Here is a 16,624-nt window from a genome sequence, read left to right as displayed (position 1 = left end):
CCCTAGTACCCAGACATAAGAATCTGAAAAGTCGTCCATAAAGACATCAGTGCAGCTTGTCACGTCCTGAGAGAGGAGCTTCTTTGCCCAGAGTTGGGCCTTTGTGTCCTTGTCCTTTGGGCTCTGTCCTGGACTGGCCCTGCACTAGAAATCACTCACCTTTCAGGACAGTGGCTGGGATGGTGTGCCACGGGACGTGCTCTCCCTTCAGGGCTCCTGACCCTCACTGCACCCTCTCCACAGCCCCGCGGCAGCACACTTCCTTTGCTGGAAGGGCCCCAGACTGATGGCGTCACCATTGGGGACAAGGGGGAGTGTGTGATCACGCCCAGCACAGAGCTCAAGTTTGACTCCGGACTCAAAAGCAAGAACAAGCTCAACTACTTGAGGAATTACTGGCTTCTGATAGGTAAGAGCGGGTCTCCCACAGTAGCCAGAGGTGACAGCATGCTGCCTCCTGGTGGTCAACCACCGGCCCTGGTAGTTACACTGTACTCAGCTCGGAAGGCCTTGTGCTCAGAGCCTTTCCCGGCTGGCCCCTGAGACCTTGGGACATTTTTACCCCCAAGGAAAATCAACAAGTTAACTGTGTTTCTGAGTCAGTTTTTGAAAACTGTTTAATGTTCCAAAACTCAGGTACTAAATCATGTAAACCTTGTGTGATTATCCGACATTAAGCCCTTCAGAATGCATTTCCTCATTCCTCACAGCCACCCTGTGTGAGGTAGGTACCCTTGTCATTTCCATTTTATAGTTAAGAAAACTGAGACTGTTTCTATGGAAGAATTAACTTGGGGTCCGTGTGGGCATGAGGGTGAGGGGTTTGAGAGGCAAGGGCTGAAGACCCAGGAGGGATGAATTCCCAGGATGGGTTGAGAGCAGCAGAGTCGGGCTGGTCATGGTTCTAGGGCAGTATCGTCCCAGGTGTGTGGGAAGGTCCCTTTTTTCCTCTCTCTCTTGTTTTTGCTGCCATCAGTAATGGCCAGGGGTTGAACTAGAGGCCCTGTCCCAAGAGAGATAAGAAGTTGACATGACACCCAAAGACAGCAAGTGTGACAAACGAAGGCAGAGATGAGAAGAGCTGTGTTCCTGGCGAGTGTGCCAAGTCATTAGAGCAGGAGGGAGTTTTCTTGAAATGCACCTGCCCTTCCTGTGCCCCACCCCCCACTGTTCTGCCACCTTCTAGCGCCAGTAGGGGCAGAGCAGGGCAGGAGGTCAGTCGGGTGCTGGAGCACCGAGAGGCCGATGCAGTTTCTTCTCTCTGTTCTCTTCCTCTCATGCTTGCTGCTGACAGGTACTAGGGGAGAAAGAGGTCAGGGCTGGGGCTCTGGAAAAGAGATGTGGGGCAGCCGGGAGCATGTGGGGACCAGGAAACAGTAGAATCTGCCAGGCAGTGAGGTGTAGGTGGGGATGTGTGTAACCAGGTGTTACGGGGGGAACCAGATATCCTTGAGCCTTGATCCCTTTCTTTATAGATTGTCAAGGTCCATTTCTTTTTTTATCCTGATTCCTTGTAGCCATTTTTATTTTATTTTTACCAAATAACAGGTAAAGGAGATGACAAAATAATAATATGTTTTTACTAACAGAAGTAATTGGAGGAGCATGTATGAATAGACCCATGGTGAGAAAAAAATAGCTAATGAGCAGAGGCCATTGCAATTACAAGGCTGCTCAGCATTACGGGCCAGTTAAGGGGCTCACAGACTGCCCACCAGTGATTAAGAAGATGTGTATATATGAGAATAAGGAAATGTGTATATATGAGAATACAGAAAATATGGGGGCAGAGAGTCTTCATGGTTAACTTGTAAAATGAGATCCCTTTAAAATGGAAAGGTTGTCCAAGTAAGAAAACTGCGAAAACAGCAAAGTATAAGGAATCTATTAAGTATAAGGATCCCACAATTCAAAAGCCTCTTTGGAGGAGCTCCAAAGCTCATCATCTTAAAATATGGCACTGAGACTATGGCAGTGTCTCCTGTTGACGAGGACCCTTCTGTGTCCAAATGTGTCCTTTCATTTTCTCTTTGTGGAAAACGTTAAAGATATTCCAGGTTGTCATTAATCTTGAAAATACAAGGATCCAATTAGCCTGAGAGGCATGGTCTGTGGGTTGCCCCAGAGCCATGGCCCTGACCTTGGGTGCTTTCGGCATCAGAGCTTAGTTAACTAGGCATATATAAGCCCGAGAGAGCCTGATTCAGTAGGTCTGGGGCAGGGCCTAGCCATCTGCTTTTTGCTCTAGAGTCTGGACCTAAGAGATAATGATAGATGAATACGTCAAGAAGACGAGGTAGTATTTGTACAAAATGTTTAGCGGTCTCATGAGTAAAGTTGTACAGTGGTTGATCCAGCATGTGCAGTGTGATATTAGTGAAGGTCCAGCTCCGGGAGAAGCCTGTTTACAAGAAGGTTGACAGGAGGACTAGGGGGATTCAGGCTAATGCCTTCCATAGCAGTCTCTTGGCAGGTGTCCTACCAGACAGGTAGGACTCTGAGCACTGAGTGGGTATTGTGGGAAGGGCAGAACACTGCTACACAGCGTGGCATGTGGAAGAACACCTCACTTTTCTTAGACCATAGGTCTCTTGTTAGTGAGCCTCAGAGTTACCCGCACACACTCACATTCAGATTCCTGGGCCCTACCAGCAAGTCTGATTCAGAGGTCTGAGGTGGGCAGACCACACATGGAGAAATCCTGCTCCCAAGCAAAGCATGTCTCAGAGCTCCTTGGTACACAAGAGAAAGTAGTGGTGGCTCAAAACAAAAGTAGGTTTCCCTTAAAGAACGATATTATGTTGTAGATAGAGAACTGACCTAAAGATGGGGAATCAAAGAGGAATTTTCCAGATCAAGAAATGTACATTGCTTAGACTAGTTCCTGTTTGTTGTCATCCTGGCATGTATGTCATGAAATCTTTGATAGGTTTAGGGGAACAATGGAAAGATCATAAGGTGAAAGAGATGTGAGAGTGAGATCTGCTCACAGCGAGAGAACAGAGAGGAAAGTCAGCCAAGCTGCCGGCAGCCTAATCTGAAAAAGTGACCTGGCTCTTTGGGGCAGTATGTAGACTCATTTTTAGAGATGAATGGATTATCAAGCCCTATCAAATCCCAGTTCCTTATTCTAGTCAGCTTTGTATCTCTTACAGTAATTGCACACAATAGATGCTCAATAAATGCGTAATGAATGCTCACTCAGTAGCCATGCAATAGTTGTGTAGTGAACAACGAATGAATGTGGAGCGAGCTATGGCCCCATCCATCTAGCAGGTGTGTCCTACTGCTCTCTTGCAAGTAATGTACCACTTTCCCGGATGGAAGCTCACATTTACATAATAGTAGGACTAGAACTCCACCTGAGCAATTTAAATACCAAGATGGGAATTCGGCAGCCATAGAAGAGTGACGTTATCGGGGAAAGCATTGAAAGGAGAACTCCTTGAACTTTTAATGAAGCCTCATAATACTTCACCTGTGGATTGGACCCATGCAGCCCCATGAGCCTTGTGTCTGGTGCATCCCAAATGTCCTGATCCCTGTCATGACAAGGACACTTCTTTGCTCCTCACTAGGAGACACGGAATACTGTATTCTGCCATCAAGTAGTAAAGGTCCTGCTTTGATGGAATTTTCTGGTAACTGCCACTCATTTTCTCTAACTCGCAGTCTTGCTGAGAGTTTGCACTGTGGGCCCCTCAGTGGGTAGCACCTGTTGCCTAAGTTTAGCATTGAGTGCCACCGCAGCTCGGGAAACTGTTCTCACTCAAGGTTTTGTTTCCTCTCATAGGCCACCATGAAACCCCACTGTCTGCATCTACCAAGATGCTGGAGAGATTTCCCAACAATCTGCCCAAACATCGGGAAAATGTGATTCCTGCTGATTCAGAGAAAAAGAGCTTTGAGGAAGTGAGTCGGGGTTGTTGGTGTTAGGTGTTGGGAGGGTGAGGCATTAGACTTTGACTTTGCCTTCTGATCATGCAGCCTTTTCTGGAAGGGAAGAGGAATGCACCAGAATCCAAAGCAAACAACATAAATAGTTAAGGGCTAGTGGAGAGGAATAGGAAGCAACTCGTGAAGGAAGGTGCAGGAAAGGTAGCAGGACCAAGCTGGGCCTGGACCTGGATGAATGGGTAGGATTTGGCCAAGTGGAGGGAACAAGGGGGCACAGGAGGGATGGTACAGCAAGGGCAAAGGCCTGGAGTGGGAAGAATGCTGGTGTGTCCAGCTCCCAGGCCAGACCCGAGGCTACTAAGCTGGGAGTAGTAGGAAATGGGCTCACACGGGTAAAAAGGAACCATGTTACAGGTCCTGGAACAAGCCCTGTGGAGGAGGAGCAAGCCCTATTGAAGGCTGGGTTGGGTGGCTCACATCTGTAATCCCAGTGCTTTGGGAGGCCAAGGCAGGAGGATTGCTTGAGCACAGGAGTTTGAGAGCAGCCTGGGCAACATAGCAAGACCCTACTGCTTAAAAAAAAAAAAATGTTGAAGAAGTGATGAGACCTGAAGTTTTATGAAGCAGACAGAGAGTGGCCTGAGACTATTTGCGCAGTGTTCCAGGGGCTCTCTTAGCACACCTTGGCCTAAAGCCAGAGGAGAGGGAGTAGAAAGGACTGCAGACCCGGAGCTGAAAGCATCAGTTGAGGAATTCAGCAGCCCCATAGAAGTCAACCTCATTCTCCTTCCTCTCTCTCATCTGCTGGCGCCCCCTGTTAGCTTTACCCAGTCAGAAACGACAGGGGGTTGGGGAGGCCATTGCTTTGGTCCATACAGGTCAGTGTTCTGGGGCACAGAGCCGGTGGAGGAGGTGGAAGGGTGGCTGTGCAGGAGAGAACTCAACATGGCCAGGGAAGGGGAAGAGGGGACGTCTGAGGCTTAGCGAGCTATTCAGGCTTGGCGGCTTCGGCAGCCCTGCCATGGAGGGCCCAGGAACAGAGACACACCTGGGCTACATGAGCAGGGTCAGAAGAAAAGAGAATGGCTGACTAATGCAGAGACCAAAAGCACAACAAATTCGGTTGAGATATCCAGAGACAAAGGAAATTGTGGACTTTCAAGATTCCAGGGCCCAGTATCTGTTTACCATCATCTATGGAGGTAGCCCAGTTGGAGAAATATGTTGATTCCTAAAACAGCAATCTCAAACAGCATTGTCCTATAATCTTATTAAAGTCCTGCATATTCATTATTGAACACTTAGAAAATAAACACATACAGAAGAAAATAAGACAGTGTCCTTAATTTTACACCCAGAGGTAGCCACAGGTCAGATCTTTACATTTAACCATCTAGTCTTGGATAACAGTCTTTGAAAAAGTAAGTATTAAAATACTCTGAGGTGCATCTGTATGGTGATGAGACATACAGATGTCCCTGGCCACATGCCCAGATGCCTCCTATACACTCTGCAGGCCACAAACCCCCCAAAATGTGGGAGGCACTGTGGGAGAGACGCGAACAAGAGGGGTACACCTGGAAGGGGAGAGAAGAACATTCTAGGCAGCCATCTGGGGGGAGGGGTGAAATGGTGTGAGTGTGCGGGAAATTTAGCATGTGGGAAATTCAGCACGTGCCATGGAGGCTGTGTTAGTTTTGTTGGGCAGATGATAACTGCATACCTGGAATACTAGATATTTGAGAATGAATCAATGCATTTTTCTAAATGCATGTTCCATGAAGTCTTGGAGATTCTGAGGAACTCTAGGGAAGCTCCATTTTTATCTGATTTAATTTTGGGCTTCTAAATTTTCTTTAACAAACACTTCTGATGCTTCTTAAAAACTTTGAAGAAATAGTGGACTACTGGAATAAATTATATTTTTGGGATTACACTGACGGTTTACAGGCAACACAAAACTGCTTTATTACTTTCTAGCCATGCGTCTCCATATACGTGTGAATTTCCTTTTAATGAGAAATGGTATTATTAAATCAAATACCAATTTTTCACCAGACTTCGCTACAGATGACTTCAGAATTTTCCCGGATACTGAACCTACCATCAAAGGAGGAAGTGTTTGCCTTTTTGAGGATTTTCAAAAAAAAAATATGTAGGGTCTGAAGACACCTGCCAAAAGTATTGCTCCAAAAACTATTTTTGAATAATGATAACCTCACTGCAAAGATGCATGGTCTCTCAAAGCAATTGCTTTGAAGGAGGCAACAATTATCTGCCTACATGATCTTTGGTGAGCTTAAAACAAATACAACACCCTGCAGTACAGTCATATCCTTGTAAACAGTGATTGCCTCTCTTGATTGCTGGCCTCATCTGTATCTGGCTACAAATTTTGCAGTGATGTCGCAACTCTCTCCCATGCAAGGTTATCAACCTGGTTGACCAGACTTCAGAAAACGCACCTACCACCGTGTCTCGGGATGTGGAGGAGAAGCCCGCCCATGCCCCCGCCCGGCCCGAGGCCCCCGTGGACTCCATGCTCAAGGACGTGGCCACCATCATCCTGAGCACCTTCCTGCTGATTGGCTGGGTGGCCTTCATCATCACCTACCCCCTGGTAAAGCTCAGCACTTCTCCTTTGCCCTCCACCTGTTTCTGGGGCTTCTCTGCCTGTCACCTCACGTCAGTGAGATCGAGACAAAAACAACCAGCACATTTCGTTCCCCATTTAAAAGTCAGTGTTTATCTTCAAAAACATAATTAAAGAGACACTAGCCTCCCAGAAAAGGACAATTTGGTACCTAAATCTTAGTGTTTTTCAAGAGCGAGCTGATGTATAAGCCTTGCTCAAAGATGATTTTGAGTAGTTATCTGTATTTTTAAAGAATAAGGATAATAGATGAAGACCTTTCCTCTCTTAAAAACTGCCATTAGAACGTCTGCTGGGGAGAACCAATCAAAGAAAAAAGAAGCTGCCCGTGAGATCAGCTTGTGTGAAAAAGGCAGCATGGCCATTCCGTTACTTCCTAGTTGGAAACGAGCAGGCTCCGTAGCGGAGCAGGCTGTGGCTGGGATGAAATATGTGAGGGGAGTGGTCCTTCAGCAGGTTGCTCAGAGCATGGAGATGCTGTTACCTGAGAGCTCAGGAAGCTAATGACCCGCCCAGGAATGGGAATGACAGACCCTTTACGGCACTCTCCATTGGCACGTCTGCACCTGATGGTTTCACTTTTCACCTCACTCAGTCCTATGAGGTCATTATTATTGACCTCATAGGTCAATAATGATTTTCTTTTGTCCACAAAGGAAGCAAGTAGATCCTGAGGAGCTAAGTAACTTTCCTTACGGGTACCCAGCTAAGTAGGCAGCATTTCCAGGACTCCATCCCGTGGCGGAGGGACGGAGAGATGACTCCCTGGTGGGTTGGTGGCTCACAGAAGTCCCTTCAGTCCACCTCCTGGACATGGGTAGGGATAATCACAGATGGCTACTACTTCAGGTAATTACAGAATGAATCCTCAGGTATTTGAGAGGCATGTGGCCACGGGGAAGGCAATGGGATGAAAGGGGGAAGCAGGACCTTAGCCAGGCTCACCATGTGTCAGCCCCACTGCCACCTCCTGGCAGTGTGTGTGCAGGGGAGCACAGCTTCCTCACCTGCCCCTCTGGACTACTGAGCATCTGTGCGCTAGCCTCTAGCCAACACACAGACATGGTAGATGGCAAACCTGGGGCTTGCCCCCACCCACCACTGGCTCAGCCATGCTACCTGTGCTTCCTGTTTGGTTTCACCTTTGCAACAACTCTCAGACTTTCATAAAAATCACAGAATTTTAGAACCGAATGAAACTGGCACAGCCCTCAGCCTAGGACACAGTCCTTCCCCTGGTGGCCATCCAGCCCCTCCTAGGGTTGGGGAGTGGGCTGTACGAGCAAGGATCTAACTAGTCGGCAGAAAGACCTCCAGTCGTCAAAGCGATTCTGCCTCCAGGTGCCTTCTCACTGGTCTCTTTGTGCCCTGTGGGGTCACATAAAGTACACATGCTCCCTCCACCACTGGGACCTGTCCCTTCCCAGCTGTTTGTTTCCCTGTGGGAACAGCTGCCCTTGTCTGGACATGGGTTTCTCTTCCCAGAGCATGCATCAGCAGCAGCAGCTCCAGCACCAGCAGTTCCAGAAGGAACTGGAGAAGATTCAGCTCCTGCAGCAGCAGCAGCAGCAGCTGCCCTTCCACCCACCTGGAGACACGGCTCAGGACGGCGAGCTTCTGGACACATCTGGCCCATACTCAGAGAGCTCGGGCACCAGCAGCCCCAACATGTCCCCCAGGGCCTCCAACCACTCGCTCTGCTCCGGCAGCTCTACCTCCAAGGCTGGCAGCAGCCCCTCCCTGGAGCAAGACGACGGAGGTAAAGCCAATTGCCATCTTGATGCTATTTCGTGTTTTGTTCGAGCACCTCCTGAGAAGTCCAAGGAGTCTCCATAAGATTGTAAAGTGCCATTCTCAGGGATGCATTGTGTTCTCCTCTAACTGGTACTCTGAGGGTCTCTGCAGGAAGGCTTCTGCCCCATCCCTTGGCATCTCCCCCTCAGAGGGCCTTCTGGGGACCACCCTGGCCATCCCCCTGTCTCTCCACAAGGGCTGGGTGTCGCGGCTAACCAGAGGTGAGCTGCCCATTGGGCTGGAGAGAGTTCCCAGGGCCAGCTGGTGGCCAAGTGTGAAAGTGTCACAGTTTATCTGCTTTCCTCTGTGGAAGTTGGCTCAAGCCAGTTGTCAGAGCCCCAATTCTGAGGGAATTGGCACAGAGCTGGTGCAGGGACCTCAGAGCCCTCTGTCCCGGGCAGTCTCCTCATTTTTACGTGTCCACCACCGCCTCCTGAGTGTTTCAGTGCGGATCTTTACAGTGGACTTTCGTGGTGGTTGTTAACCATTAAACCATTCTAACTATATCACAATAAATATGTATAAGTATATGAAACGCTATGGAGAATGCCTGCCTTCCAGAAGGTTTTAAGATATGCAATCACACAGTAAGGTAAAGGCAGAAACAGAATGCAGGGGCAGGGGGAAGAGGCAGCCCTGGGTGTACATGGGGAGTGGGCCCGGCAGGCTCTTCCTGAGCAGCAGTCTGGGGTGCAGTGCCTCTTAAATCCCATCTCTTAATCTGAGGTCAGGAAGCTTGCCACCACGTTAACCTCAAGGTTCTTTAGGTGATAATCAGTTTGAAACAATCTCTCTTTTTCCTGTTTTGTCCCAGATGAGGAAACCAGCATGGTGATAGTTGGGAAAATTTCCTTCTGTCCCAAGGACGTCCTGGGCCATGGAGCTGAGGGCACAATTGTGTACCGGTGAGTGGATTAGCCAGCCCCCTGCCCTCACCGCCTGGTGTCTAAGTTGTTGCCTGTCAGGTTGCGAGCCTGGTGCCAGGCTCAGAGCACAACAGGGTCAAAGCAGTGACCTAGGCACTTGGAGTCCCGCCTCCAGGGAGCTTGCACACTGAGAGAAGCAATGATTCCGGGGCCACCAGGCAGTCAGTCGGGGCCCTCTAGGCTGGGAAGCAGTAGTTGAATGCTGTGGACCCAGGTTCTCACCTCGTTTACACAGCCTGACTCGTGCTTACCAGACACGACTCCTGCTCCTCATCCCGCAGGGGCATGTTTGACAACCGTGATGTGGCCGTGAAGAGGATCCTCCCCGAGTGTTTTAGCTTCGCAGACCGTGAGGTCCAGCTGTTGCGAGAATCAGATGAGCACCCGAACGTGATCCGCTACTTCTGCACGGAGAAGGACCGGCAATTCCAGTACATTGCCATCGAGCTGTGTGCAGCCACCCTGCAAGAGGTGGATTGATTTTTTTTTATTATTTTGTTAACTTTATTAAAGTCATAGCACTTTGGGAGGCCAAGGTGAGCAGATCACTTGAGTTCAGGAGTTTGAGACCAGCCTGGACAACATGGTGAAACCCCATCTCTACAAAGAAACCAAAAATTAGCCAGGCCTAGTGCTGTGCTCCTATAGCCCCAGCTACTTGGGAGGCTGAGGTGGGAAGATTGCTTGAGCCTAGGAGATCGAGGCTGCAGTAAGCAGTGATTGTGCCACTGTACTCCAGCCTGGACAACAGAGTGAGAACCCATCAGAAAAAAAAAAAAAAAAAAAAGTTACAGTGAATTGTATTCATTTTAAATGTACAGCTTGATGAATTTTGACAAATGTCTATACCCATTTAACCACATACACAGTCAAAATGTGGAGCATTTTCATCCCTCTAGTTGTAACAGGGTGGTCCCCCTGCATGCCTGGGCAGTCTGCTTGCAGTTGGCATGTCTCTCCCTCTTTGCCTCCAGGAAACCTGGACAGTTGTTCTTCCCATCTTCAGTCATGGCTGGTGTGGGCTTGAAGGATGCCGGCTGGTAACTCTAGGCTTTAAGATCATCCAGCAAACTCCTTTTGTTCAGTTTCCAGGCTCACCTTGAAACTCTATCAGTATCATTTGGATTCCTTTGTAGGTTTACCTATATGAGGCAATGAACTTGAGTTTCTTGCCTTCTTATCTTTCTTATTGTAAATTAGTAGATTGGAGCTTTGCTCCTTGTTGGAAAATATAGATTTAGACAGAATGTTGTCAGTAAAACTTCCCGTTTCTTTCTTAAAATGGTATCAAAGAAAACAAGCTGAGGGGCCAAGTCCTGAGGACTGTGTGCCGTGACCTCGTTGTCATGTCTTTTGCAGTATGTGGAGCAGAAGGACTTTGCGCATCTCGGCCTGGAGCCCATCACCTTGCTGCAGCAGACCACCTCGGGCCTGGCCCACCTTCACTCCCTCAACATCGGTGAGAGGCCGCGCTTTACCAGGCCAACAGCCTGGGTAGGGGTAATCAGTGACCCAGGTGGGGCTAACCAGTAGCTTGGGTGGGCCTTGCTTCTGTTCAATCTCTTGGCTACATCGCCAGTAGCAAAGATGAGTGGTGTAAGAATTTGAGGAGGAATCTACATAGTTGAATACCAGAGCCAGGTGGTGGCAGGCATCCTGGGAGTCTGACGAGGACATACTCCCCATTGGAGGAGGAGGCCTGGGGTTGCTCCTGGTAAGCATTGGACTAATCTGGAGTTCTCTATTAGTTCACAGAGACCTAAAGCCCCACAACATTCTCATATCCATGCCCAATGCACATGGCAAGATCAAGGCCATGATCTCTGACTTTGGCCTGTGCAAGAAGCTGGCAGCGGGCAGGCACAGCTTCAGCCGCCGATCTGGGGTGCCTGGCACAGAAGGCTGGATCGCTCCAGAGATGCTGAGCGAAGACTGTAAGGAGAACCCTGTGAGTAATAGGCTATGGCCCTTTGAAAACTACAGAACCAGCCCATTGTATCTTCAGGAGTAGAACCTTTAAATTCCAGGTTCGGGGGCTGATGCCCGTGTAGCTGGAGAATGGCATTCCTTTCACCAAGGCTTCTGTATGAACTTTCTATGTCATCTCATGTTCAGATGATTAAAGGGGCAAATGTGGGCAATTATCTATTTTTTTCCCCTATTCTTCCAATTACTTGTTTTTTTGTTTGTTTGTTTTGTTGGTTGGTTTTTTGTTTGTTTTTTTGTTTGTTTTTGTTTACTTTTGTTTTGAGACAGAGTCTTACTCTGTCACCCAGGTTGGAGTGTAGTGGCGTGATCTCAGCTCACTGCAACCTCCACCTCCCAGGTTTGAGCGATTCTCCTGCCTCAGCCTCCTGAGTAGCTGGGATTACTGGTACCTGCCACCACACCCAGCTAAATCAATCACTTTTTAACCCCTTTTTAATTTTGGTAAACTGGGAAGTCAGGACTTGCACAGCGTGAGCAAACTTCAAGTTTTCATTATTTTTAAATTTTTTTGTTTTCTCAACTTATTTTGATAATTTTTAGACATAAAGAAAATTGAAAGAAAAAAAAATTTTAGAGGTGGAATCTCGCTATTTTGCCCAGGCTGGTCTTAAACTCCTGGGCTCAGGTTTAGCCTCCCAAAGTGCTGGGATTACAGACATGAGCCACAGCGTCTGGCTGAAAGAATGTTAACATGAATACCTGTGTACCTCCACCTAGATTCAACGTTTGTTAAAACTTTTGCCACGTTTGCTTTATCTTTGCCTATTACTGAACCATTTGAATATAAGTAGCAGGCATCCTGACCCTTCACCCCTGAAGACCTCAGCACGTGTCTCCTAAGGAATACATTGTGTTTCCAACCACAATACCATTATCCCACCTCAACAATTAATACTGTTTCTATCCATCATCTCATATTCAATCCATATTCAAATTTCCCCAATTAGTCCCCAAATGTCTTTTATAGAGCTGCGTATTTAGCTACCTACTGGGTTCGACACCTACTGGGTTTTGTATACCAGGATGGAATCAAGTGTCTTGCATTACATTTGATTCTGTCTCTTGGAATTTACACATCTTTCCACCTATATTTTGTTCCATGTTGAAGTTCCATTTTGAAGAGTCCAGGCAGTGGGTTATAAAATGCCCCATTCTGATTTATTTACTTGTTTCCTCATGACAACGTTGAACATTTCTCTGTATTCCTCGTATTTCCTGGAAACCAGAAGTCAGGTGTAGAGGCTTGATTAGGTTCAAGTTAAATGTTTTTGGCATGAGTAGATCACAGGTCTCTGCATCAGGAAGCATGTGATGGCAGATTGTATCTGTAAGATCGTATCTGTAAGATTGTTATCGCCTCCTCTTAGTGATGCTACAGCTGATCTCTCTATCATAAGGGTTCATTTCCTCCTCTGTTGTTAGTATTTGGGGTGATCCTTCAGCACAATGTGATATCCTGTTTACTGACAGTCACTCACGCAGTGGTTTAGCATGTGTTGATCACCCTTGCCTGAAGTACTCAGTTCAGTAGAAATTCTTCTGCGTTATTAGCTGACATTTTTCTGTAAAGCAGAGCTTTCTTTTCACTTTCTTCTCTCTCTCTCTCGTTTTTTTTTTTTTCTTGATCACTATGGGCTCAAGGATTTTGAAACTAATGTTATAATCCATTTTCATCCTTTTTTTGTTATTTACTTCTTTTGATACACAAATTGTTCCAAATTTGGTCAACCTGGAACCCCTTCAAGCTGGCTTCTGCATCCATTTGCTAGGAGTGCACTCACATTTGAGCACCTTATTCTAGCACAGGTCGCTGAGGCTCACCTTGGACACTGCCCGATGGAGACCTGGATGGGTCAGCCATCTTGAGTGGATTAGATATGGTCCTCTCTTACCCAGCTCACTGGGGACCAGCAGCTGGTCAGTTCATCAAAGAAGTCAGTTACAGCGAAGAATCATAAAAACACGTACACACGCCGTAACACTTAATTTTAACTTAAAGCAAGTAATATAAGCCCTTAAGTCACAGAAATCTTGTACTGTAGGCTAAGGTCTTTTCAGATTTGGGTCTGACTGACTGGAGTCCTCATTTTCCAGCTTGCATTAAGCACACTCCTGTGCCACTTCTGCATGGAGGCTTGGACACTTCAAACACTTCCTAAGCGATTTGAGAGCAGAAGCCTGGTTTTTAACGCTTCGTGACCCAGTCCCTTACGGTTGAGTCCACCACACCGAATGCCGCAACAGCTCTTGTAACCATTCCCTTTCCTTTGTGGAGTCTTTCTAAAGATTCAGCTTACCTCAAAATTCGTGGCACTCATGTTTGACAGCTTATGGAATATTCAAATTACAAGGACAAGTGGCAATAATAAGTTTGGGAAAGAACATAACTGGGGCCAGGGAGGTTGGAAAGATGCCTCTTCACGTCAGTGTTGACTATGCTGGGACAGCAGGTGGCACAGAGTGTAGGGGGCGTGGGAGACCCGGAGAGCTCTGGGAATCAGGGGCGAGCTCCAGCCGTGGTGGCCATGTTCCTCCCGTCCTGAATCCAGCGCCTTCCTAAGGGAAAATCTGGTGAGGTGGAATAAAGCATGGTAGGTTTGGAGATTGGAAGACCTGAATGCCATCCTGGTTTGTCACATCCAGCAGTGACCCTGAGCTTGTCATGCAACCTTTCTATCCACATTCTTATCTGGGGATGAAAGTATTTGCTCTGCTCACCTCACAATGTTGTTGTGAGGCTGAGAGTGCTGTGTTGTTCAAGGTGTGTCTCCTCCAGCATGGAAGGCGATGAACCCCTGGTTCCTCTCACTAGACCCTCACTTCACCTGGTGGAGAATCTCAGAGGCGGGGCCTAGTAACAGGGACCTGAGCTGTGCTCAGGAACCACCCTGGTGTTACACCCCAGGTAGCATGAGCTAAAAAACACAAACGTACATTTCCCTCAAAGGAAGCTCGTCTGTAGACACAGAATGGTTTCATGGCATAAGTGAGAGGCTTTCTCGGATTAACATCAAAAATGACCTCCTTGGTAACTTGTCAGATAGTTTGTTTCTGGGGCTGTTTTTGAATCATAAGCTGTTTTATTCACTTATTAGCAATTTTGCTACCTACTGTGTGCAGGCACCATTCTGGGCCCTGGGGGTACAGCAGGAAAGCAATGACGCAGAGACCCTGCCTGTGAGCACTTTCATGTTGGGGGTAAGGAATATATAACAGCCAGGAGAGCTTTTGATGGGCCAAGCACTGTCACAAGCAACCATTTTTGCATACTAACGCATCTCTCTTGACAACAACCCCATGAGGAGCATGCTGTCAGTGTCCGCATCTCACATGAGAGGGAACCAGGGGCTTCTAGGTGGCTCCAAGCCCAGCTTCTCCACTGTGACCTCTGACACCCGTGCAGTGCTGCAGGTTACCCCTCACTGCTCTGCGCAGTTCACGTATATCAGCTGATTCTCCCAGAACACCTTCCAGGTGGCGGAAGCAGCAGCAGTGCTCCTCCCTCCCTGGCTGTGAGTGAGGATGGAAACTCTGCTCCCACACCTCTCATGCCTCATGTCTCTTTTCAGACCTACACGGTGGACATCTTTTCTGCAGGCTGCGTCTTTTACTACGTGATCTCTGAGGGCAGCCACCCTTTTGGCAAGTCCCTGCAGCGGCAGGCCAACATCCTCCTGGGTGCCTGCAGCCTCGAGTGCTTGCACCCAGAGAAGCACGGTGAGCAGTCCAGGGGTCGGGGTTGGGAGCAGCTTCTCAGCTGCCTCAGGTGGCCCTGCGGAGCTGGGCTGTGCCACCTCTGTACTCACAGAGGCCCTGGCGCCCCAGCTGCTCACCCCACAGGCCTCAGGAACCTACAGACTTGTGCCGAATCTGGTAGAGGGTTGGTAGGGTTATCCCTGGGGCACCACCTTCTAAAGCTGAGACGCTCCAAGATTCCTCCAGGTCACCAACTACTTGTGTGACCTAGACAAAGCCCCCTTTGGAGACCTTCTTTTTCTACCTGGTGACATGAGGGTTAAATAATCTGTGGTCCCTTCCTGCACTGGCATTTGGGAAGACAAATTGTCTTCTCTCTTGTGAGGGCCAGTGGTCAGCAGGTGCGGTCCATGCTGGGCTGGGGACAGACAAGCTTTATCCTCACCCTGCTGGTCTCCTGGTGTGGGTGCAATAAGTCTTTCTTTCAGACTTCAGGTTTTCCTGGCTGGTAATTGGCCCATGACACTCCAATGCTGCCTTTTGAAAAAATTAAAACTAAATTATTGTTTTGTTTATGGTTGATTTTCCTTATTGTAGAAAACACAGATTAGCATAAAGGCCCATGTAGTCCCATTATACAGGGATAAATGATGGCTGTTAATATCTTTGCATATATGTTATTCTAGTCATTTATCTAGACGTGTATGCATATTTTATAAAGATAAGGTTAAATCCTGCATCCTGTTTTGCAACATGGACGTTTTTCAACGTCACCTTGAATGTCTGTCCACAACAATCTGTATTTAGCCACAGCTGCATTTTAACAGCTCATGGCCCAGCGTAGAGAGGCACAGTAATATATCCACTCGGGCCTCTGATGTTGGATGTTCACAGTCACTTCCTTCACAAACCATGCAGTGAGGACTCACCTCATTGGCTAAGGTTTTGTGTCTGTTCCTAATTATTTGATTGGAATAAATTCCTCTAAATAGAATCATAAATGAGAGGGTATGCACCTTTTTAAAGTTTTGGTATTTCCCTGTGACTTTGGACTGGTAATCGTGAGTTGCTTATTTTCCTCCTTTATAGAAGACGTCATTGCACGTGAATTGATAGAGAAGATGATTGCGATGGATCCTCAGAAACGCCCCTCAGCGAAGCACGTGCTGAAACACCCGTTCTTCTGGAGCCTAGAGAAGCAGCTCCAGTTCTTCCAGGTAGAGACGTTTGTTCTCTTTATCCAGAGTCTTCATTTAATGTTTTTCAGATTTTGAAAATATAGAAAAGGACAAAGAATAAAACAAATTGCCTATTACCCTAAAACTGAGAGATAATCATGGCTGATGTTTTAATGTTTTCTTCATATATAAAAGTATACTTGGGATCTAACCATATATACAGTTTCAGAACCTGCTTTTTTTTTTCAATTGTATCTTTCATGTTAAAGTTCTAAAATTCCAATGACCATAGTATTCTTTCATATGGATGTGCCATAATTGTTAAGTTTTAGATTATGGAATTTCCAAACATATAATACATAAATGTTTAAATGCTATAACAAGCACTCCTTTATTCATCCCTCAGGTTCAACAAGTATTAACCTTCACCCTCTCCCCTCCCCAGGTTATTTCAAAACAAATCTCAGGCATCATGTAATTTCATTCAAGTG

The 16,624-nt window shown here is 47.3% G+C and overlaps 1 protein-coding gene across 4 annotated transcripts in view; it reads left to right on the top strand.

Moving 5' to 3' along the window:
- ERN1 (endoplasmic reticulum to nucleus signaling 1) overlaps positions 1-16,624 on the top strand; it is a 91,002-nt gene that overhangs the window by 66,073 nt on the left and 8,305 nt on the right. For all 4 annotated transcript variants that reach the window (XM_015120098.3, XM_001109583.5, XM_077972437.1 and 1 more), the window contains 10 exons: positions 244-409; positions 3,794-3,912; positions 6,326-6,517; positions 8,036-8,309; positions 9,159-9,249; positions 9,552-9,741; positions 10,630-10,729; positions 11,019-11,218; positions 14,829-14,976; positions 16,045-16,172. In XM_015120098.3, the coding sequence (XP_014975584.2) occupies positions 244-409; positions 3,794-3,912; positions 6,326-6,517; positions 8,036-8,309; positions 9,159-9,249; positions 9,552-9,741; positions 10,630-10,729; positions 11,019-11,218; positions 14,829-14,976; positions 16,045-16,172 (1,608 nt within the window). The remainder of the gene's footprint in view (positions 1-243; positions 410-3,793; positions 3,913-6,325; positions 6,518-8,035; positions 8,310-9,158; positions 9,250-9,551; positions 9,742-10,629; positions 10,730-11,018; positions 11,219-14,828; positions 14,977-16,044; positions 16,173-16,624) is intronic.

This window comes from Macaca mulatta, chromosome 16 (assembly GCF_049350105.2).
Source record: "Macaca mulatta isolate MMU2019108-1 chromosome 16, T2T-MMU8v2.0, whole genome shotgun sequence".
In the NCBI taxonomy this organism is placed as follows: domain Eukaryota; kingdom Metazoa; phylum Chordata; class Mammalia; order Primates; family Cercopithecidae; genus Macaca; species Macaca mulatta.
Note: the sequence above shows the minus strand (reverse complement) of the source record. Positions and strands in the feature narration are given on the sequence as shown.